General features: G+C 35.8%; 3 protein-coding genes across 4 annotated transcripts; 1 reads left to right on the top strand and 2 right to left on the bottom strand.

Annotated features, from left to right (window-relative positions):
* Positions 1-5,965: 5,965 nt before the first annotated feature.
* LOC110782486 (uncharacterized) lies at positions 5,966-9,404 on the top strand. Of its 2 annotated transcripts, none has more exons than XM_021986672.2 (4): positions 5,966-7,401; positions 8,219-8,409; positions 8,521-8,579; positions 8,667-9,404. In XM_021986672.2, exons 1-4 carry the CDS (start codon positions 6,221-6,223, stop codon positions 9,174-9,176), a joined length of 1,941 nt encoding a protein of 646 aa, XP_021842364.1. In that variant the 5' UTR covers positions 5,966-6,220; the 3' UTR covers positions 9,177-9,404. The 2 variants fall into 2 exon arrangements, with proteins under 2 accessions (XP_021842364.1, XP_021842356.1); XM_021986664.2 differs by having other exon boundaries at positions 5,967-7,401; positions 8,515-8,579.
* Positions 9,405-9,738: 334 nt separating this feature from the next.
* LOC110782501 (serine carboxypeptidase-like 20) lies at positions 9,739-15,000 on the bottom strand. The gene is made up of 14 exons (XM_021986684.2): positions 14,569-15,000; positions 14,256-14,401; positions 14,043-14,119; positions 13,272-13,394; positions 13,075-13,177; positions 12,944-12,981; positions 12,754-12,855; positions 11,828-11,908; positions 11,464-11,718; positions 10,758-10,823; positions 10,531-10,652; positions 10,159-10,272; positions 10,026-10,071; positions 9,739-9,927 (listed from the first exon to the last, which is right to left on the bottom strand). The coding sequence occupies exons 1-14, from the start codon at positions 14,958-14,960 to the stop codon at positions 9,844-9,846; spliced, it is 1,749 nt and encodes a 582-aa protein (XP_021842376.2). The 5' UTR covers positions 14,961-15,000; the 3' UTR covers positions 9,739-9,843.
* A 3,050-nt stretch (positions 15,001-18,050) lies between these two features.
* On the bottom strand, positions 18,051-23,387 carry LOC110782510 (uncharacterized). Its single transcript, XM_056828653.1, has 4 exons — positions 22,241-23,387; positions 19,086-19,282; positions 18,925-18,998; positions 18,051-18,818 (listed from the first exon to the last, which is right to left on the bottom strand). The coding sequence occupies exons 1-4, from the start codon at positions 22,372-22,374 to the stop codon at positions 18,705-18,707; spliced, it is 519 nt and encodes a 172-aa protein (XP_056684631.1). The 5' UTR covers positions 22,375-23,387; the 3' UTR covers positions 18,051-18,704.
* Positions 23,388-23,720: the final 333 nt, after the last annotated feature.

Below are 23,720 nucleotides of genomic sequence, written 5' to 3'. Positions count from 1 at the left end.
GGAGCACCAATTTAATCAATTGTTACTACATTTGTTAACAATAATAATAATGCTCCGATTTCGAGATAATTATTGTTGTTACGGTGTATCGGGTCCATACGATGAATTATGTACTTCGTATTTGCTTAAAGTGTCAAGTGTCAATGTTCGTGTGCTCATGATTCATTGGTATTGTTTATAATCAGAACTCGATATGATGATTAAATCGTATCAATAAATATTATTACCTAAAAAGTTATAAAGCTTTGATCGAAGCGAAAAGCGGTACGTGAATGTGTTTTAAAAAGCTTTTACTAAGTAAATAAAATTAAGTAATTAACATATCCAATTAGGGTAAGAGGTAAAATGGTAAAGATATTTCTTCAAATATTGATTTCGACTTCATAAATGAGTGTCCCAGAAGGAATCATAATGGTCAACGTCAAGATAAGAGGAATATTCAGATTTTATGTACTTGACCCTTATTATTCGGGTTTGAGACCATTTTATATTTTCAAGTACTCAACCATCAAGTATGAACAAGGGAATGATGACGTGAAGTGCAAATTGTGCAATTGTGCGGTTAGCATTTCGTAAGCATAAAATTGCGACCATGCAAATAGTGTGGTAAAATTGGTGATACCAAATAACTATTTATCGGACTTTACTGGATGATGTAATTGATGTTTGATTTTGAGCGCGAAATAAGTTAAATTCATAAAATGTTTACTTCTTCCGTTTTTTTAATGACTGCACTATTTTTATTTTGACTCTATTGACACACTTTAACATATCAATTTTTTTGTGATTTATAACCAAGCAATTCACTGGTTCAATCGTCGAGACTCTTTTATCTTGAATGTATGTGTCTGGTCTAAATGACCGAGATTCTTTTATCTTACATATAATGTACTAATGTGTACTCGTATGGGCTTGAAAACCAGATCGTTAAGAAAATCATTGGTAGCATAAATTTGTTAAGAATATATGTGGGCATTATTATGTTATGGCTAAAAAAAAGTGAGACAAAGATAAAGGAATGGACCACTTTCTTTTTCCATTACAAAATTGATTTCACGTAACTTTGAGACGTAAGCTCCCACATACATTTAAAAAGTTCCAATCACTATTGAGTATTGAGGGACTCTTATATCACTCTTATATACTTTCATGATATGAATGGACCGCGTTAGGACGTTTGATACTACTGTTAGTTTTTAGTTTTTGGTTTTGTGACTTTTAAAAGCATATAAATTAGGTTGAATTATGAACTACAATACGTAATAAAAAGAAATTATCTCTATACACTTTTTATAACTAAAAAGTGTATTTTTGTGTTTTCCAAACCCGTCCCAGAAAAATTAATTTTTCGGACCGGGCCCGGAAACCGGGCCGGAAAAATCTACCCAAACTCACAAAAAATTCGGGCGGGCCAGGCCGGGCTTGTCTTGATCAGGTCTAGTTTTTTTATTTGCGTGTTCTATGTAAGTCAGTATGTGTACTGCGCAGGGTACTAATAAATTAGGAAACAAAACAATTAAGTAGCTATGCAATCAAATTGTACGTCTCGTTTTTGGCCTAGTCATGAAGAAATATTTCATACTCCCTCAATCTCATTTTATTCGCTCCATTTGACCAATTTTTGTCAGGGCTTTTTGGTCAAAGCGGAGCAAATATAATGAAACGGAGGGAGTAATTGTGAATTTGTTATCGGTAATATGTGCTTCGTATTATTGATCAAAGTATCAAGGTTTGTAAGAAAATTAAAATTGGTTTGATAGGGTCACCAATCGTAAATTACTCACTTTCCGTTTTCCCCTGTTTTATGTGGAATTACTCACTTTTGCAAGCTTCTCCTTTTGTATTTTTGGGTGTTGTTTTGTACTATAACATGAAAATGGTAAAATGTTGGTGTACTATATATCATGGAAATAGTAAATTAAGTTTTGTTGAAGGGCTTGTGTTGGCTGTTGATGATGCTTATTCAAGCTATTCTGTAATCAGTAATTAATCATATGATTTTTTTTTTTGAACTTTCTGGTTTAGGGTGACAAATATATTCCTTTTGATCGTTGTAACCAATTATCAAATTAAAGTAATTGTTGATTTGTCATTGCTAATTTTCATTAAGGAAAAGGTAACAATCAAAAGCATTTTCCATGATTACATGACTTGAGAGATCGAGCTGAGTTTGAGCATTTCATAATCATTTATATTGTCTCGTTGTAAAGTACTAGTCAATGTTTTATGTAACACACTCGTAACTCGATGGATGAAAAGAAGTTGCTTACTTGGAGTTTAGAAGTTAGAACTATATATGTATAATGGATGAAGTACATGTTAGATATAATAGTCTTCACTTTGTTATGTGGGAGTTTTCTCTCACATGGAAGAAATATGAACCTTTGTATATCTTTAAATATACCCATGTGCTTGACTTATTAAATATGTTGTGCCTTGAGTCATTGGACCAAGTGGGGCATTGGGCTTGTTTGCTAGTGTTGGGTTAATTGGGTTAATAAGAGCATCTCCAATGGTTGTAGCTAGGGAGAGGGACTAGCTTGAAACTTTTATAAATTTCAAGCTAATAGCTAGACCATTTAAATAACAAGCTAGTTGCTAGCCGGCACGCGCACGGCTTATTTAAGGATCTAATTAACGATTTAATTAAATAGGATAATATCAGAGGCGGTTACTTTTGTAACTGCCATATTATTTTCCTATTTAACCTAAGGCAGAAGGTTAATGTTAATTACGTTTTTCATTCATATTTCTGATAAACACATGTTCTTGAGAATGGATGATATTGCTGTAATCCGTTCATATGATTAGGGAATCCTGGGGGTAGATTAGCTTTGAATCTCATCAGCAATTATAGTGGGGGCTAATATTATCCTAAGGACAGAGATAATCTCGTCCTAATCTAGTTTCTATAATTTCGTTTTCATATTTCAAAGTACAGTTTGTAACAGTACATGTTACAGTTGATGTGATTCAATGGTTGCATATGGCTAAAAAGCTTGTCTGATAAGCAATGAAGTTATTAATTACAATAGATGTCTACTACTACTAAGCTTAAACCATAGCAATATGATTATATGAAGTGGTTTTGTTCTTTATGAGTCAATAATATGTTCCATAGTTGTTCATCAGAGCTCTGACAGGATGTTTGTTTGCTTTTGAAGTGAACGCAATGATGATGATGATGAAGATGATGATGAAGATGAGGATGATGATGATGATGATGATGATGATGAAGATGATGATGATGATGATGATGATGATGATGATGATGATGATGAGACAAAGGCAGGCCCTTCCCGCCAGCAAGCTTCAGATGGAGTGGTGGATGATTCCTCTAGTCAGGAGTTTTCCGAATCAAGTGAACTTAACAGAACAACCAATTTCAAGCAGGATGAAGAAGAAGAAGAGGCGTGGACAAGTTTTTTCAATGAACAACCACATTCTTGTGCAGCAAATCACTCTGATGAAATAAGACCTACTCCAAATGGAAGAAGTACAGGTAATACTAATTAACCCCCTAGCTAACTAGTGATGAACTCGTATACTTTTTTCCATTTAATGATTCTTAATTGACATCAGAAAAGTCATTTTTCATGTCGAAGAAGAAAGATTAGGTATTTGTGAAGGTGTTTTTCAAGTCATTAACTCAATTATACAAGGATTTCTAATTATATTCATGTATATAGGTCCAAATTTATCAGAAGGGAGAGTTTTCATTGCAAATTCCACACCTGTAACTCCTTCAACTGTACAACAGGTAACCATAATTAATTCTCGAGAATGCTTTTTATTTTCAGTTGCGTAGTAAGATTACAGCATTCTCAAATATTGCACTCTTTGACTCTTTCGACCTGTTGCAGACTCGTAAAACTGGTTCATCAACTGTAAACTTTGAAGGGGTTGATATCAGGTCTGAATTCCTCCCAACATTAGAAACAATTTGGGCTAAACACGGTACCCTATTCGGTAAAAATTCTGTCCGTAGCAAGGCAATGCGAGCTTATGCCTTAGAGTCATTAGCAAAGCTCAACATCACACTCCAAAGGGCTAAAGTAAAGGACTTGACTGATTCGACAGTAGATGAGATACAATTAATTCTAGATGATCTCAACCGCGTAGGCTTAAAAGTGGACTGGTTAGCTCCCATGGTTGAGGAGGCAAAGACACAACATAATGAAAAGAAGCTGAGAATGGAGAGGATAAAGATGCTGAAGAAGATCGAGAAAAGCTGAAATTGACATGGAGGAAAAGGAGTTCATGGAAAGAAGCGCGAAGAAAAGGAGAGAATTAGAGGAGAAGATGACTCGTTTGTCTACTGGTATTATTTCTTCTGAGTTCTGATAAGATTATTGATCTGGATGATTTTCAGGCACTGTGATTTCAGATCAGTATATTTTGGTATTAAGTTTATTTTGCTTAGAACTGATGTCAATATGGTCTAAGGTTGATCTGAACCTCATACTCTGCCACCTTTGATGGCAAATTAACAAAGCATCATTTTGTATGTTATTTGAAGCAGATATCATTTTGTTTGTGTTAAAACTACATGATCGTGTAGTTTCAAGAAGAATTTAATGATCTTTAATTATCAAGTAAGCCTGGGTAGGATCTGGTTCAAACAGGGAGGAAAATGAAATGCTGCAATGTTATCTACACTACATTTGCTGCTAATTAAAGAGAAAACTATAGGAACTTTTTATGTCATGTACAATGTTGAGGAAGGTAACTAATGACATAGTTTGCATTCAACTTGTGTCATTTTTCTGTAGTTGTTTTTCAGCACTTGACCTATTGGCTATTTAGCTCCAAATGAGGGTATCGAAGTAGACCTGATCCACTTAGAGCCTGCCTCGGCCCCAAAACAACGGGTTTTTGGCGAATTTTTAAGCCCGTTTTGTCGGGTCTGGCCCGTCCTGTATTTTTTCTATTTGGGGTGGGTTTTAAGCAACTTAAAACACAAAATTAGTTATAAAATTGTCCCGGTCCAAAAATAACGATTTTGGCAAAATTAGGCTAGGTAATTGGGCCTGGACTGATCCCTTCTAATTTTTTGGATGGGATTTTGGGCAACTTTAAACCACAAATTTAGATATAAAATTGATACGTCCAAAATTAGCCTTAAAATGCCGCTATTTTAAGCCCGAAACAACAGATTTTGGGCGCATAAAATCAACCCAAAATTCGGCACAATCGGACTTATTGAGCTGATTTTTAGGTTGTTGCCCAGTCCAAACCCGGTCTGGCAATCGGACTTATTGAGCTGATTTTTAGGTTGTTGCCCAGTCCAAACCCAGTCCGGCCTGGCTTTTGATCAAGTCTATGTTGAAATAACGTACACCTGTATTGCTATATTAGGGCTTATATAACCTCTATGAGTTTGGTAATAATTTTTTCTTGTCCAAACTCCTTCCCTGCTTTTACTAGTGATCAAATTCTGATACGGACTCCACCAACAAGATTTGATGGACTCTACACAAGGTCTGATTTAGTCTCATCCCAACATTGAAAAAGATATGGTCGCAACATGGGACATGATCACTAGAGCTAAATTGCATAATATCTAATTCTATTTGTGACATTATAACTCGAGCTTTAGAGTCATTGGCACCTGTAGTTACAATATACTCCGTGCTTCACATTATCCAATAATCCGGAAAATCGTTCGGGTCACTAACTAGACCTCCACTAATTCTATGTGCCCAATTAAAATACTTTGGAGGGAAATTAACAAGGTTATTTTTATGTTGCTATTTTAAGAGACTAATTTGACTTGGCAATTGACAAGATTGTGTTTACATGCTACATCACATGATAAAGGCCCAAATGAGGTTATTTAGGGCCGAGCCCATTACCAATTCTTGCTACATAATCTACAACATTGCGCGGGAAAGTTTAAAAATATATTGGGAACATAAAAAGCAATTGAAACGAAAAAGTTACCGTTTTTTTTTTACTGTATTTTTTCTAAACGAAAAAGCAATTGAAACGGAAAGTTATTGCAGATTAGTACGGAGTACCTCTTCTCTTTCACCTACAATTTTCTCCCAAATCAAAACCCTAAAAACGCGGAGTTCTCGCCGGAAAATATAATTTGGTAGGAGCTCCCGGTTAAATCCTCCGTTACATCGGCAAACCTCTCCAGAAAAACCTTGTAAGTCCATTTTGCTTCCTAATTGAAACCCCAAATACAGCTTATAAAACTGATTGAAACCCTAAAATGCGGAATTTTCGCCAGAAAGTAATCTGGTCGGAACTTCCCGTTGAAGTCCTCCGTTCTATCGCCATCCACCTCAAGGGAAACCGCAAAGACGTGCAAAACTTCCGATCAGTTTGTAAGAAATGGCGGCGAGCCACCGCTATCTCCGCCCTCTTGCCTTTCGTCATGGGTTCCGAAACTCTGTTTTCTTCCTCCGTTTATCTCATCCGCCCTCCTGTTTCCGGCACACCGTGGATTGTCGCTTCTGTGGAAATTACCAAAGGGGAATTCGAACTCTGCAATCCTCTCTCCGGTGAGCCTCTCTTTGATATTCCTGAGAATTTTACCTTAGATCGGTTTCAACCTCGTCGTCTTTCTGTTGATTACCATATGGCTGATGAAGAGGAAATGAATGATTGTTCGAGGGCACTTTCATATCATGAGAAAGTGTTGCTTTTTTTCAAGGATCGGAGTATTCCGTCCATGGTTGATGATGGTTCTTTGTTGGTTTTATTTAGAGGGGGTCAATTAGGTGGGTCTCCACCAGTTAAGCCGGAGTATCAGTATGGAACGGAACTTCCATGGTTTGACATATCATATGGTTCACTTGACAAATTTGATGATATTCTGAGTTTTAGGGGTGTAATTTATGCATTGGATAGACTTGGGAAGTTGTACAGGATGTTTACTGATCAGTTTGCAGTACTTAAAACCTTAGTTGAAAAGCCGGTGATTAAGCCGGATTGCGTAAACAAGGGGTGGGGGAAACGTTTGGTGGGATCATCAAAATCTGGGGATTTGTTTATGATTATGCGGATCAATGAAATGGTTAAAGTTTTCAAGTTGTGTAAGGTTCATAACAAGAAGTCATGGAGTTGGGTTAAGGTTAAGAGTTTTGGGGATGATCCTATGGTGTTGTTTGTTTCGAAAGTTTACAGCTTCTTTGTTTCAGCTGCTGAATTCCCTGGTTTCGGATTTGACAACTACATTGTCTTCTCCAATGACGCCTTCCATCCCTATAGTAAACCTAATGAATCCAAGTTTTCTAAAGAAAATATTCAGATTTTCTGGTTAGGAGGACATATTTTCATGCCTATTGCGGATTTCAAACCAATTGCAGATTTCCTGAAATCTGGCCTTTTTTCTGTGCCGGAATGGGCCTTGCAGGCTCAATCATCTCCATCTCCGCCACATTATCAAAGGTAATCAATAGTGGTCATATTAATTAGTTCTTTAGAGTTCAAAGTTATGGTTTTTGTGATGATGGATATCTGATGTTTGTAGGATCAATGATTTGACTTGTGATATGAACTAGAAATTTGAACATGGACATCTAAAACTATTTTCTTAGTTCAGGACATTTCCTCAGCCAAACAAAGCTTAGATGATTTGTGTTTCCTATAATATGGAGATTGTGCTGGATTGTTTGAATTGTTGTTGACCTGGTTGTTATTGACCTTGTTATTGTTGTTGTTGTTGCTGCTGTTGATGTTTATTTATTCCAAATGTGCAATGTGAACATTAGGGAGCAGCAAATTTTCTTAGCTGCCACTTCTTTAATGTTCTGTGTCTTATACTGTAAATAGATAGAGAGTAACAATTCTGAGGCATTAAATTTGAATTTTATGGCTGAAACTTTAAGGGTTGAAAGTGGCTTATCTGTATGTTATGCAAGGCATCTCAAGGTTTCAAGATTTAAGTACACAGTATAGGTTGATGAAGTGTTTAATTTTGTTAGAGTGTGTGTTACCTTTTCGTCCAAAAAAATGCCGGATGTGTCATCTTAAAAGGTCGACAGTGAGAAACTATGGGATCAAAGTCAAATATGCAGTATTATCTGTACAAAACAGTTATTTTGAGATGGCAAATTTTCTTTGTTTCAGAAAATTTTAAACCATGATCCTGTACGATAGAGATAAGTAGCTAACCATTTTTATCTGCATAGCCACATGTAGTTGCTGAATGGTTTATTAGAATAATGCTTGAAATCTGAACTTTCATCTGCCTATATTTGTGAAGTAATCCTGAGGAAGATGAAATGATGGAATCAGATGCAACCAATCAAAATGGTGCATCTTCACAAACTCATGGCTCAGCTCCCTCAAATACACCTAAATCTGAGAAACAGAACACTAAAATCCATTCAACCTCGGCAACTCAAGGGAAATCTTCATCCCATTTGCCTGTTTCTGAGATTCAGCACAAAAAAGGTAACTTGTGTTTTAGTCTGAATTCGCAGATTTTTGCTTAATGCTTTGAAGTTTGAACTCTCTTTCCCTTGCATGATTTCTGACTTGATTTCCATTCACACTCAGCACCAGATATCTCAGAAAATAAAGTTTCTATCGCGGACTTTCCACCTGTTATTTCTTCAGTACTGGTAAGGATGCTTGTTTTTTTTCTTCAAAATTTTATGTAGGCATCACTGAAACATTCTTATCTTTTTGTAATGTTGTATGCTTCACAGGCTTGTGAACCAAACATCGGGCTTCAAGGTTTAGAATCTCTGGGTATCAGGCCCAATCTATTGCCAACTTTGCAAATGATTTGGAACAAGCATGGGAACCTTATTGGAGAAAAAACCGTGCGCAGCAAAGTCATGTTAACCCTTACCTTAGAATCACTAGCAAATATCATAATATTTCTCCAAAAGACTACACTGAGGACATTGACTGATTCCTTAGCTCAGGAACTCGCATCCAATCTGCATGACCTTCAATGTGTAGGCTTAAAGGTAGACTGGTTAGTTGCTTTTGTTGAGTGGGTTCTGACACTGCATAAAAGTAAGCCTCTGATTGAGTCTATAATGGCTATTAACAAGTCAAAAGCTCAAATTGATGAAAAGGAAAGAGAGTTCCTTGCTCGTAGTGCTAAAGTGAAGCAAGAACTTGATGAGAAAAAAGCTTGTTTGTCCGCCAAACTTCCATTTCCGGAACCAATAGATCTTGATCAGTGTCTGGGAGAGGGACTTCTCTGATTTGTAAATGCAATTTGCTGTGTAGTACGTCTTCTGACAGTCCTTGTGTTTGTTTTAGGAATATGTTATGTTTTAGGAATATGTTATGTTTTAGGAATATGGTATGTTTTAGGAATGTCTTGATCCTTTTTATTATGGAAAAATGCAGGAATTATGAAGAAATGCAGGAATTTTGAGACTTTTAGTCTAATTTGTCATATGCTTTTATGAATGCCTTTATCATTTTTATTATGGAAAAATGCCTTGATCCTCACAGCATTCTGATTGTTCTGTTTGTAATCTTTCAATTGATTGTTTCATATTTGAATCAATTCGGGCCAGACCAGCTGGTCGAGCTCATGTTGATCAGGTCTACGCTAAACGTGTCAAAATGGTTTATCAGATGGGTTGAGAATTTATTTTTTTGACCTCGTAGTGTGTTATCTTTTATGTTTTCAGTTTTCCATTTCTGTTGAAATCGCATAATCACATACTTTCTCTATGCCACTGCAGACTTGTCTTAAGTCTCTGATGTAATACCAGCAAAGAAAACTAGCAAAGTAAACAAATGCATCAGCATGTCTGCTGCATCTGAAGTATAACCATGTATATTTCTTTCAAATTGTAATCCTACAGAAACTTATTTGTCAGATGAAATTACATTCGAGTCTCTAAACATGAAATATTTTCATATTCTTTTTCCTGCCAAAAACTGGCTATAAAAATACAGTGCTTCTCGCGGTTTGTATTCTGGTACTGTATGTCCTGCCCCCTGCACAACAAATGTTCATGTTGCAGATTCAGACTCATGTTGAAGATTTCATGTTTTCCAAAACATGGATTGAACTAAGAAATTTAAATTCTGTTTACCTTTATGGTAAGGAAAGTGAGATTCTTCTCATACCCCTGTGTAAACCTGCAAATATGTAGTGAATACCAGTTAATCATTTCATTACTACACAATAGATTTGCTGAACATATAATCTGAAAAGTAAAGACTAACCCAGAAATTTGTTCATTGCAAACCCATTGCCTCCACTCGTCTACTACTTTGTATCCAATAGATTTCGTCCATGCCTCACTCCCGGTGTATGGAACACACATATCATGGTCTCCACTGTCATATGTTGATAAATCAGAACAAAAAAATCAGAACAAAAATCACATTTATCAGTGAAATCATGCTTATGCAGAGGTGATCAAAATTCAGGTCGGGCCAGGTTTTAACACAAATATGTATACCCAAAACATATATCAAAAATCGTATTTGAGGCTGTCCAGACCCACATTTTTTTACAGATTGGTTCGGGTCGGGCCAGCGGGCCGGTCAGTAGTTGATCAGGTCTATTTTTATGGTTATCAGAAACTGATTTACCTGTATATGAGGACTCGGTAGCCTCGAGAAGTGAGATCTTTATGGTATTTGATCATGCTTCCTGCATCATGGTCGAAAGAAATTCTGCCTGTGCACAGTTCCCAAGGACCTGCTACACTTTCCTGAAGCAATAATCAGAAGAACAATCAGATTGGCATATAGAAAACCTTTGTACTAAATTTGTATTTCTTTCTGCAGAAGAAAAGAGATGAAAGTGATACTCTTACCTCATCAGCATGAAGTGCTTTTCTTACTGCCTTGTCATTCAGCCATGAAGTTGCAACTTCATCATTCTATAAGTTTAAATACACATTCACATTGTTATTAGTCCTCCATGTAGTGGTTGCTCATAGACCTGCCAAAAACCGACCCGACCCGATCCGGCCTGAACCCGACCCAAAGTAGTGGGTCTTGAACAAGATTTCGTGACCCGTAACCCGATTTTATACGAACCCAAACTACCAGAAAAGTAATGGGTCAAAACCCGACCGAACTCGTTTTATCGTTGTATTTATAATAATAAATGAGAGTACGAAGAATTTTAAGCACATTAAACATGTTGTTACTATTGCTGTATGTAATATAATTTTGATTTGAACTATGTCATTTTATGGTTGAATTTGACCAAATGTAAACTTGTGTATGAAAATTTGTTAATTTATACACATATTTTGTATACTCCGTATTTATTATCCAAATTAATAAAAATATAAATAGCGTTTTAGAATCTCTAAACCCATCGGTTCGACCCAAACCCGAAACTTCTGGTCTCGAATAAGCATTTGTAAATCCAAACCCGAAAGTGACCGACTCGAATTAACCCGACCGCGAAAGTAATTTTTTCTACAAACCGACCCAACCGACCCGTTTGACAGGTCTAGTACTACTTGCTCATTCAAAAAAATCTGAAGGTACTGTAATCGAGTAACTTACAATGCAAGGAACAGAAACGCTGTTGGCGATTTCGGGCCAGGTAGGAACTCTCCCGGGCCTGACAGGAGCTCTAAGGGGCCAAGCCCGACCAAATATCCTTTTCCTCACAGGAAGAGGCCTTTCGGTTTCTCCTAATGCCTTGAAGCTGGAAATTGTTGAAGGTAGTCTTAGATGAGTAGTAGTGTTCTGTATACCTGAGTTAGGGGAGTGATAACAAGGTTCCAGAATGTCATATATATTCAATCCATCAACATCCTGCAAGTGATTAAACATAATGCATTATGTTTAAGCAGAAAGCTAACCCAAATCAATATAGAATGTAATGAAATTAAGTTACATGATTAGGAAAGTGGAAATAATTAACCTGGTTAACTTTTGAAATCAAGGCATCACAACCATCAGTGGTTGGATTGTAGTAGTTTCCTTCACACTCTGTGACGATCCTCTGCAGAATTACACTATAATCTGTCATATATCGCAAGGGATGTTTGCTTGGTAAGGTTATTCTTAACAAAATGATAACTTAGACCTAGACCTGATCAACTATAGCTCGGCCCGCGCAGCCCGACCCAACCCGGTCCCGACCCCAAAACCCGAGCCCGGTCAAGTTTCGGCCGGCAATGCCCACACCAATTTTATATATTCTGTCATATGGGTTTGGGTAGCCTAAAATATGCATTTTATACCAAAACCCGAGCCCGGCCAAGTTTCGGCCGGCGATGCCCGCGCCAATTTTATGGGTTTGGGCATGAATTTTAGTGTTAAAACCCGGTCCGGCCCGAATTTTGATCACATCTACTTAGACCTGATCAAATTGTGGGCCGGGCCATGCTTTAAACATTCTGCCCATAGGTAAAATAACTGCTATTTAGGGCCAAAGATAGTGGGTTTGTGGGCCATTTTAGGGCCGGTCCAAATTTATAACTAAAATTATAATTTTGAGTTGTCCAAAACCCACCCTAAATTTTTTAAAATCAGGCTAGGCCAGTCCCCAAAACGGGCCTAAAAATCTTCCCAAAAAGCCCGTTATTTTCCGCGCTAGCGTCCGTGCTCATGTTGATCAGGTATATTTAAATAACTGTAACATGTTCTGCTTTTTAAAAATTGACAGGTTTGCTTCCAAATCAGTAAACAATTGATGCAATCATGCAAACGACAGCAAAAAAATTCATGTAGCTTGATTCTGGCATCTCATAAACCAAGAACACATAAATATGCTACAATAGAATCATCAGAAAATCTGAAAAAAGTTCAAGAATCAAAAAAAATGAAGAGGAAAACTTTCTGTACCCGGTATAGTTCATCAGGGATCAAACCCATCCCATGTGCAAAAGGGACTAAAGCATTTCCATCATAGGTTTCATCTGTTACTCCATTTCCTACCATATAACCCTGAATATCAAGACAGTAATTAAAGTATTAGAAAATCTGATTCAAACTCACAGTTAATCTACAAAGTTACAGTAAATTAAATTATTACCTTCAAATTGATAACAGGCTTCAAACCAGCATCAAGTCCTGCATACCTCTCAGTTTATTACTCTTTGAATAAAATCGAATAAAATCGAATCAAACCATAATCTTCTTACAAGTTTTTAAAGGAAAATTTACCTTTGACAACTTCTGAAGCAAGTGTTGGCACATAAATCCCAGCATAAGACTCACCAGCTATGAAAAATGGGTTTGCAGCAAACTCTTTATAGATGTCAAACCACTGTTTGCACCATATTAACAACAATCAGTACAGTAAATTAGTAAAAATTTAACCATATTCATTATATTACAGTGATTAATAAATGAAAATGAACCTTGAGCAGGAATGTATGAGTGTCAGATGCGGTTTTGAGATCCCCGGTATTAAAATCAGTTGTGTTTTGTGAGTAAGAATATCCAACTCCTGATGGTGAGTCCAAGTAGATCATGTTGGAAACCTGGAATTTTGAAACAAAATGAGTTTGTAACACACCTGGTTATCATGAGCCTGGCCCGCTGGCAAGGCCCGAAAAATAGCAGATCCCGAGCATAATTTTAGGCCCGATTTTCGGGCCCGGGCAGTTTTTTCTATTTGGCGTGAGTTTTGGCCAACTCAAAATTGCAATTTTAGTTGTAAATTTGGCCCAGCCCGAAAAATAGCGAATCTAGAGCAAAAAATTTAGGCCCGATTTCCGGGCCTGTGCCAAATTTTTATTTTAGCGTGGGTTTTGGGCAACTTAAAATTGCAATTTTAGTTGTAAATTGGCCCAGCCCGAAAATAGCGGACCCCGAGCAGAATTTTTAGGCCCGATTTTTGGGCCCAGTCAGTTTTTTTTTTTCATTTTTGCGTGGGTTTTGGGCAACTCAAAATTGCAACTTTAGTTGTAAAGTTGGCCCGGCCCGAATGGCCCGTAAAGCCTGCCATTTTTGGCCCAAATAGCGGGTTTTGGGACAGAAATGTTTGGCCCAATCCGACCCGGTCCGACATAGTGGGCAGAATTTAAGTCATAACCCGGCCCGCAATTTGATTAGGTCTAGTTTGTAACAATGATGAAGTAATCAAAATTATGCCCATTCATGGGAAAACACGAGGCAGGTTGTGTGACCTTGGACCAACTGTAGGGATTAAGATGCAATTTTGGCATGCCTCCCTTTGTTTTTGCTGCCTCAAAATTGAAAGGACCTGAAATATATATATATATACAATTATACATCAAATTACTACTTCAACTCTATAAACTTTCACTAAATTAATAAGCAAAACTAAATTAATTAGACTAATCCATTAAAACTTGGTTGGAATTGGAAGATGTACATACCATGTTCATAGACAAAACCATCAAAACTCGAGCACCCGGGTCCTCCATTAAGCCAAAGAACAACAGGATCTTGTGATGGGTTTCTTTCTGATTCAACAAAGTAGTAAAACATTTTCTTCCCATGATTTTCATCAACTGTTACATACCTTCAAATTTCATAACAAGATAATAAAAATCATGTCAGAAAAATACTCAAAATTTACCATTAAAACAACAAAAACAGAACAAGAATCCAAAAAGAAAACATTTCTTATAAAAATATTAGTAAAAAAAAGGAGGAAGATTATGTTGAAAGCAATAATAAAATGAATACCCGGAGTAGTGTTTGGAGGGAAAAGTGCCATTAAAGCCAGGAAGTTGGGTAACAATAGCAGTTTGAGGGGCAGATTCAGTAATAACAATGAAACAGAGGAAAAACACCATTATCAACATTATTAATGGTGATTTCATGATATAATTAAGATGAAAATGGTGATTATCCATGCCTAAATTATAGAGTTTTGAAAGAAAGGGGAAAAAGATGGGATTTTGGAGCAAAGTTATGAGTTTTGAATGTGAAATATAATGAACAAATTTATAGTAACGTTTGGGATATGATGGATGGGTTGCCCCCAAAACGTGAGCTAATTGGATATGTTTTTGTTGTTGCTTAGAAGTCAAGATTGGGGTGATTAAATTAAGATTGATATGGAAAAGGAAGATCATTTAGATAGTGGAAAGAATTAAGGAATTGAATTGTGATTATGGAGCACCAATTTAATCAATTGTTACTACATTTGTTAACAATAATAATAATGCTCCGATTTCGAGATAATTATTGTTGTTACGGTGTATCGGGTCCATACGATGAATTATGTACTTCGTATTTGCTTAAAGTGTCAAGTGTCAATGTTCGTGTGCTCATGATTCATTGGTATTGTTTATAATCAGAACTCGATATGATGATTAAATCGTATCAATAAATATTATTACCTAAAAAGTTATAAAGCTTTGATCGAAGCGAAAAGCGGTACGTGAATGTGTTTTAAAAAGCTTTTACTAAGTAAATAAAATTAAGTAATTAACATATCCAATTAGGGTAAGAGGTAAAATGGTAAAGATATTTCTTCAAATATTGATTTCGACTTCATAAATGAGTGTCCCAGAAGGAATCATAATGGTCAACGTCAAGATAAGAGGAATATTCAGATTTTATGTACTTGACCCTTATTATTCGGGTTTGAGACCATTTTATATTTTCAAGTACTCAACCATCAAGTATGAACAAGGGAATGATGACGTGAAGTGCAAATTGTGCAATTGTGCGGTTAGCATTTCGTAAGCATAAAATTGCGACCATGCAAATAGTGTGGTAAAATTGGTGATACCAAATAACTATTTATCGGACTTTACTGGATGATGTAATTGATGTTTGATTTTGAGCGCGAAATAAGTTAAATTCATAAAATGTTTACTTCTTCCGTTTTTTTAATGACTGCACTATTTTTATTTTGACTCTATTGACACACTTTAACATATCAATTTTTTTGTGATTTATAACCAAGCAATTCACTGGTTCAATCGTCGAGACTCTTTTATCTTGAATGTATGTGTCTGGTCTAAATGACCGAGATTCTTTTATCTTACATATAATGTACTAATGTGTACTCGTATGGGCTTGAAAACCAGATCGTTAAGAAAATCATTGGTAGCATAAATTTGTTAAGAATATATGTGGGCATTATTATGTTATGGCTAAAAAAAAGTGAGACAAAGATAAAGGAATGGACCACTTTCTTTTTCCATTACAAAATTGATTTCACGTAACTTTGAGACGTAAGCTCCCACATACATTTAAAAAGTTCCAATCACTATTGAGTATTGAGGGACTCTTATATCACTCTTATATACTTTCATGATATGAATGGACCGCGTTAGGACGTTTGATACTACTGTTAGTTTTTAGTTTTTGGTTTTGTGACTTTTAAAAGCATATAAATTAGGTTGAATTATGAACTACAATACGTAATAAAAAGAAATTATCTCTATAATAATCCTATTAATTTTGAAATCGTTAAAAAAACTGAAAACTGTTTTTTTGTGATTTCCATATTTTTGTTACGATAACGAACAGGACCCTTAAATATGGAGTGAATAAGTAAATGACTCAATCTCCAAAAGACAAAAAAGGAACAAGCACTAGGATGACAAAGTGACAATTATGGGAATCGATAGGGCAACTTCTAGTGATTTTTGAGTAAATGGATCCAAAAAGGTGGCTTGGCTTCGAGTAAAACCCAAATAGTCCAAATGGAAAAACAAGTGGGCAAACTAAATGAGGACGTTGCCTTCTCCCTAAATCCCTAATGGGTGTGGGATTGAACTTACAAGTATAAACCTCATTATTGCTAATGGCTTTCCTTCCATTATTCACAAACATCCAAAAGTGATTTACTTATCTTCTTTTTTAGGTGATACACGACATGAATTGGACACGAAAAAAACGGATTAGTGTTAAAGAGCTCAGTAAAGATTATAAGAGAATACTTGTGAAGTTGTGATTATACATCATGCGTTATATCCCGTGCGACATACGAAGTACTGTATTACTAAGAACATGTACTACGGAGTAGTATGTACTCTGTATATAGTTGTATGTATTTGTTTTTGGAAGTTTATGATTGTTCATCCAACCCTTCATCCTATTGTAAAATTACACTCTTATTATCTCACAACGTCCGAAATATATTACTCATAACTATACAAAACTATGAACTTGTTCACTTCACTCGTAATGAGATTGTCTTGTATGGTTACGATTTGGTCAAATACGGTTGTATTTTTTTGGTCTGATCATTCTGATCTGATCTATATTTATATTAAACTTTAATCGTATCTATACGTTAATTTATTTTATGTTATATATATAAAAAAAAAAAAAACATTATCATATGATGTATTAAAAATAACAATTATAAGTCATTGACATACTCCGTAATAAGTAATGACATGCATGCGCACAAGCATGAAACAACCACTACCTTTTGATTTACGAAATAATAAAGTTATTTGTTTTGCTTTATCTTACTCAAATAAGTAAGAGTGGTTATTTTACATTCATTCCAAAGCATAATGCTTTTATGTTTTTGGTATTATTACTTACTGTAGTAGGTTTCAGTTTTATCTTATTGTAAACAAGTAAAACTTGGCTTAAGATACGCGGTTATCTTTGATCATTCTATCTTTAATTGCATATCGATAAATATGAAGTATTACAAATAAAAAATAAACACTTCACTACTCAACTTAATTCTTCAATTAGAGTAGAAGAGAACAAACTTTGTAAGAATTGAACCAATAAAGCATACTAACATAACAAAAAGATTTTTTATTGAAAAGGAATAATGAAAATTTTTAAATTAAATTATAAAGTGGAGTTAGTTGGATATTATAGTACGAACTACAAAGTATTTGTAGAACCTTCCCCAAAAATTGTGTTACAATTAATCGAAACAGATGGGAAGGAAAAAATATATTACAGATAATCTGAAATAAAAGGAGTACTTAATTTCTTCAACCTTGAGACCCAATTTCTATTTTACTTTTGAAACACAAACATCCAATGATAAGACTCTCAAACAGCCACTTCTCAATTATTATTCAAAGACACAAAATATTAAGCAATCCACATTTTATATATATTTATGCACTAACTTATCTTTAGCCCATGTTTTAACCCTGTCGAAGATGATATTTAGAACATCATAATGCATTGGTGTAAACACTACAACCCAAATATTATGACATGTGAGTATGTGACAAACCCTTAAATTGTAAATTTTGGGCCAAAGGGAGTATTCTTTTTAAAATATCCTATAACTAATATGGGTCCACATCTTGAAAACTCAATTATTGTTAGTTTGTTACAAGAAAACCTACTAGGTATTTAGAACCCACATTCATTTACACTAAGCCAACCAAAATAACAGACATAACTAAAATTAGCAGTTAATAATGACCTCTAACATTTACTAATAGGTATTTAGAACCCACATTCATTCTATTTATGACAATCCCCCTCCTAAAGGTATGTCCAAATCCACTTCTCCAGAAAATTGCATAATCTTAGATAGTTTTGCCTTGTCTTCTTTCAGTTCTTTTTGCATCTCATCAAGTTTGGCTAATTCCTCAAGGAGGTTTGATCTGCGTTTCGTGGCTTGGTCTTCTAACTGGCTGAGCTTGTTGAAAGTTTCTATCACGGGCTTGTTTTTGTATAGTCCAACAGCCTTCTCAACACAAGGAGCTAGCCACTCTACTTCAAAGCGCATACATTTCAAGTCCGACAATGCAGAGCTCAAATAATCAACTTGGGAATCATTCAAAGACCTGACTGAGTTATCCTCAAGAATGAGTACCACGGTAGCAAGTGACTCTAGCGCTCTAGCAATCGTGTCACCGTTACACATTAGGCTATTTTCTATGATGTTTCCGTGCTTTGTCCAAATCTTTTGCAATGTTGGGAACTAGACTAGGTTTTATATCAAGTCCTTCGAATTTGATTGTTGAGCTATCACTTCTGTTGTTCTGCCAAAAAGAATGAAAGGGGGCATCGTATTAGGTCCTAGAAGTGGGATAAATTGAAAATGTATCATTGGATAAGCACAATTAATATCCATAATTAAACTATTACCTGGTTTATAGAGGTTATATAAGCCCGAGATACAGAGTGTACGATATCTTCCCTCAAAATATCCGGACAAGGCCCTAAACAACAAGAACAGTGTTTATATCAAAATCTAAGGGGGAATTGTCTGATGTCAGAGATCTTTATATAGATTGACGCAATATTACCTTGCTCAGCTAAATTGTTTAGAGCATTCACGGTAGTAGGAGTTCCTGTAGTGTTCCTTCCATCTGCAGAAACAGCATGTGTCTCAGAGGTATGTGTCTCAGAGGTATGTGTCTCAGGTTCAAATTGTTGTGTGCTCTTCTGACGTCTTCGGACAGGAATCTTCTTTCTGTTTATTCTTACCAGCCTCCTTTGAGACCTTTCACAAACACACATCAAACTTCAAATTCAAGAACTCTTTTTCACATTACACAAACATGTGATTAAGCATTAGAATTATTATTTAAACCTCACTTCACATTAAAAAAAAATTATATTATCATGTCATATCAAAGTGTGCTTGTTCCCAAAGAAGCAGCAGCTGTTGTTTATAGCCTTAGATTGTTAGATTTTAGAAAAATACAGGTCGGTGACAAAACAGAACACGTAGTAAATTAGAAGGGCGAAGAAATGTATCTTTCAATGTAGTCCTAGACAGATCCTACTTTAATGCCATCTTATGAGAGAACAACAACCTACGTAATTACCATTTTAGAAGAGAAATTAATAGCAACAACAACAATCTAACATCATTGCAATCTTATAAAAGAAGTGAACTACAACAATAAGGTGTATATCAGTTAGGGTATATGAAGCAGCAAACACTGCCTCATCGGCTCATGAGTAAGGAAAACACATTTCTCGTACAATTTGATACTATCTAAACCTTTTATGCACCCATATTTGTCAAAATATCGATCAACATCATCCAAAACTGCTATATCATAGCCACATTAGAATGTGCAATTGGTATGCAGAATAGTCACACGGCCACTCACACCAATGAATTTCCCAGTGCGGCATTGTTCGACACAACAGTACTATGCATCGGGATATTCTTGTTCTTGTTGTCCCTTGCAGTATTTCCATCCAATTCCAACACCTTGATTTAGAATTTTAAGTCCAAGCAGAATTATTCATGCCGAAAACCTAATGGCAACATCAAACTATTACTAAAAGCTTGTTTGGATAGATGGTTTTGGAGGGAAAGGAAGAGAAGGGAAAGGGAGGGGTGTAGTTTCTTTCGTTTGGATAGCAAATTCGGGGGTTGAGGGAAATGGAAGGAAATTCTTACCTTCATTGTTTAAGAAATGTTTCTCTCCAGAACTGGAAAGATGTGAAAGGAAAATGAAAACATTAGGCTTAATGACATTGATAGGAGTGTTTTACCCAACCTGGTTCCATTGTTCCTCCACAAGTCTGGCATTTCTCTCTTTCTCATTCATCCACAAGACACCATAGTAATTCCTTTGCAACTTTCTCTGAATTCTCTCTCCTATGATCTGCGAGTATGGGATTCGATAATATCAAGCTACTTCTTCCAATTCATAATTAGGATTCAAATTAGGATTCCAAATTTCCAATTTCATCGTTGTTCATGAAATCACGCTAATGAAATTAACAGGGAAGGCAGCCGGCGTCTTCAATGCAATAACATGGTCTTATAGGTGTTCATGCTGTGACCAACGGCCGCGACAAAGAATTGGTGGGTGAGAGAGGAGGCTCATAAGTGCTATTGAATAAGGGTGATAATCTGATTGAAAATAAAAAGAAAATAACCTCAAAGCAATGCTTCCCTTTCCCTTCCCTCATACTCTTATGTTATTCAAACAAAAAAATTGTTTTCTTCTTCCCTCACCTCACTCCCCCTTCGTTTCGCTTACCTTCCCCCCCTTTCCTTCCTAAATGTCTATCCAAACAAGCTGTATAGAAGATTGTATTCTGAGTTTTTTGAACTGTAATGTCACATTTGCACAATTTTATTTTCTTTAGAACAAAAAATTTATACATCAAAGATCCCAAATCAAACATGTACAAAAAGCCCACACAAAATCATGTCATAAGGTTTTTAAACTGATAAAATATTGATAATTTGTGATGAATGAATGCAATGGATTGGAAAAGAAACTGCAGTTAGTTATATAGATTGTATTATAACCGGGTTCTTAATTTGTGCAAGTATAATCACAAAGAGTGCACATAATCATTGGGGTTTAGAGTGATATTAGACAAATTGACGTTCTTATTACTTTGTAATAGGATGAGATAGGATACGAAGTATTTGACTTCACACCTACCCATTAAGACTAACAAAAGGGAGGAGGATTCTATTATTCTCAATATAAATTCGCCCAACACAAAAAGAAATTTTGACCCCTGAGATGGAAAATAGAGAATTCGTAAGGAGGAGGAGATTGAGAGAAGAAGCGGTTGAAGATGTGCCAATGGTTATTGATGTGGATATTTTTATGACAGGTGAGGTGGTAAATGGTTTGGGAAAGGGGAAGTCAGAAGGTGAAATGACAGGAGTAACAGATAAATCCATGTTTCAGAAGAAAAAGAAACAAAAAGAGGACAAGTGGAACTTTAAAGTTACTTTAAATTTCCCAATCATAAAATGATAGTATAGATATCTCTTCAAGCTGAAAGCCTGAAACTACAACTATGGATTATTAGAGAGAATTCTATGTTTCATTGTTTCTTCAATTTTATGAACTATAACAATACCAACAAGCTAGGTTATCAAATAAAAAGTTCCCGTTGAGGAGAAAACAACAGGAAAGCAAGTCTTTAATCCAAACCAACAAGGCCAATATCCTTGAATACAGAAAACATGTTGCAACATATCTCTAACATGCACAATACTCTCATGGAGATCAACTTTCCTATTCAGAAGAAACTCAGGGGAAGCCATTTTTATATGACAGCGTATACTTACCCTTAATAAACCTTTTCTTCTACTTCTTATATTCTGTTAAAATATACCTAAACATACGCTGACTACTTTTTCTCGTACATTACTGTTACAACCATCTACAAAGAACTTTTGATTTTTAAAACAAAATAATTTATCACAAAGTATTAATTCACCTTGTAGGTTCTACATTTCCTAAAACCTACATTGAATTTGTGTTTACTTGTTTGCCATTTCTAATTCTAAGTTCTGTTTCCGTGCAACATATAACATATTTCACAAGTGCTACATTTAGTACTTTCTTCTCCAAATAAAAACTCAATAAGGATTTGAAGTGGCGAAAAAATCTCAAAATTTGAAGAACTATACATGATAAAACAACATACATGAAAAATCAGTGTTGACTAATTAGTAATTAAATACCTATCAACTTGAGGCAGTGGCACCGGCAAAACCCGAGATGGAGGTGAGCAAAGATGAAGAGGGCGGGGCGGTAAATCCCAAGATGGAGGTGAGCAAAGATGAAGAGGGAAACCCGGGTAAGAAGAAATCGGCATGAAAGCATGATTATTTCTTCAAATCTTAAAAATGTACATCCCCCCTCCATCATCTTTAGGGATCTCCAAATCAATACCCGAATAAGGAGGGAAAGCGTCATAGGTGAAAACAATACAATCCTTTAATTGACAACCAGGAAATTGCTTACTGGAAACAAAGAAACTGTAATCTCTAGTGACAAACAGCACCACATCAGGGAAACCAAAGCTCTGAACCTCAATAAGACATCCTAACATACCCCGAAAACTACGCTAATAAACCCTCAACATGTCCTTGTTCCTCGCAACCAAAAACAGGTTCTGAAAACATGTTCTTGTGACAAGGCGCTTTCTATATGCCATTTCATGTAATTCCACCTCGTTACAAGCAGTAGGTTTACAAACTGGAATTAAATGTTTCTGAGAAACGTAATACAGGTTTCCTTTCCAATCTACAGAGTAATCAAACTGCCTAAAATGCACAATGTCGTCACACTTATCAGTTGGTTCATTCCGCAATGCAACTCTTTTAGGGCTGAAGAGAGGGGACAGGCTGACAATCTCACTGGTAATTGAATCACCCTTATGGTACATAGTTGTAGCTGTATAAAATTCTGAAGTGTGACTGAGGTTTTGGGGAAGATTAATGAAAGGAGTACCGGAGAAAGGGTGGAAAAGGAGGTAATACCTGGGGCGATATTGACGGAAAACACCATCCACGGGGTGGAGATAGAGTCTGAGCCACCACGGCGGAGGAGGATGACGGAGGAAGAAAACTCGATGTGGTTGTTGACGGAAGGCGGCACAGGATAAGCAGTTGATTGGCGCCAATTGTTGCAGACTGATCGGAAACGGCGCAAGCTGTTAAGATCATTTCCCAGTAATTTGACGATGGATTGAAGTAATGGTTGAGGGAGATCTGACCAGCTCACCTTCTGGCGAGTAGAGCTACAACTCTGCATCATCTCTCTTCCTCACTCTTCCTAATTTTCGCCGCCTCCGGATTCAACACCCTAAGGAGGCGTTTGGTTGGGGGTTTTCAGGAAAGGGAAATGGAATGGTGGGGTTTCATTTCATTTGTTGTCGTTTGTTTGGTGGTTTTTGTCATTTCCTTTACCCTATTTTCTTTTTCACTTACCCCGAAATCCCTCTACAATGATACCCTACCACCCCCAAGGTTTGTCATTCCCTTTCCTTTGACCATCTCTATAAATAATAATAAATAATAATAATTAATAATTAATAATTAATAATTAATAATTAATAATTAATAATTAATAATTAATAAAATTTATAATTAATACTTAATAATTTATAATTAATACTTAATAATTAATAATTAATAATTAACAATTAACAATTATGAA

Source organism: Spinacia oleracea, chromosome 5 (assembly GCF_020520425.1).
Source record: "Spinacia oleracea cultivar Varoflay chromosome 5, BTI_SOV_V1, whole genome shotgun sequence".
NCBI classification, from domain to species: Eukaryota; Viridiplantae; Streptophyta; class Magnoliopsida; order Caryophyllales; family Amaranthaceae; genus Spinacia; species Spinacia oleracea.
This window is presented reverse-complemented; position numbering and strand designations above follow the sequence as displayed.

What these genes read in the sequence shown, in the direction of transcription:
- LOC110782486 (XM_021986664.2), top strand. Translation starts at nt 6,221, where the DNA reads ATGCGGAATTTTCGCCAGAAAGTAATCTGGTCGGAACTTCCCGTTGAA. An exon ending in TCTCCGCCACATTATCAAAG is followed by an intron (nt 7,402 to 8,218) that starts GTAATCAATAGT and finishes ATATTTGTGAAG; the next exon opens with TAATCCTGAGGAAGATGAAA. An exon ending in CTGTTATTTCTTCAGTACTG is followed by an intron (nt 8,580 to 8,666) that starts GTAAGGATGCTT and finishes TATGCTTCACAG; the next exon opens with GCTTGTGAACCAAACATCGG.
- LOC110782501 (XM_021986684.2), bottom strand. Translation starts at nt 14,960, where the DNA reads ATGATCTTCCTTTTCCATATCAATCTTAATTTAATCACCCCAATCTTG. An exon ending in TGGTTTTGTCTATGAACATG is followed by an intron (nt 14,120 to 14,255) that starts GTATGTACATCT and finishes TATATATTTCAG; the next exon opens with GTCCTTTCAATTTTGAGGCA. An exon ending in TACCGAGTCCTCATATACAG is followed by an intron (nt 10,273 to 10,530) that starts GTAAATCAGTTT and finishes AACATATGACAG; the next exon opens with TGGAGACCATGATATGTGTG.
- LOC110782510 (XM_056828653.1), bottom strand. Translation starts at nt 22,374, where the DNA reads ATGCCGATTTCTTCTTACCCGGGTTTCCCTCTTCATCTTTGCTCACCT. An exon ending in CCACTGCCTCAAGTTGATAG is followed by an intron (nt 19,283 to 22,240) that starts GTATTTAATTAC and finishes TGTTTGTGAAAG; the next exon opens with GTCTCAAAGGAGGCTGGTAA. An exon ending in ATATAACCTCTATAAACCAG is followed by an intron (nt 18,819 to 18,924) that starts GTAATAGTTTAA and finishes TCTTTTTGGCAG; the next exon opens with AACAACAGAAGTGATAGCTC.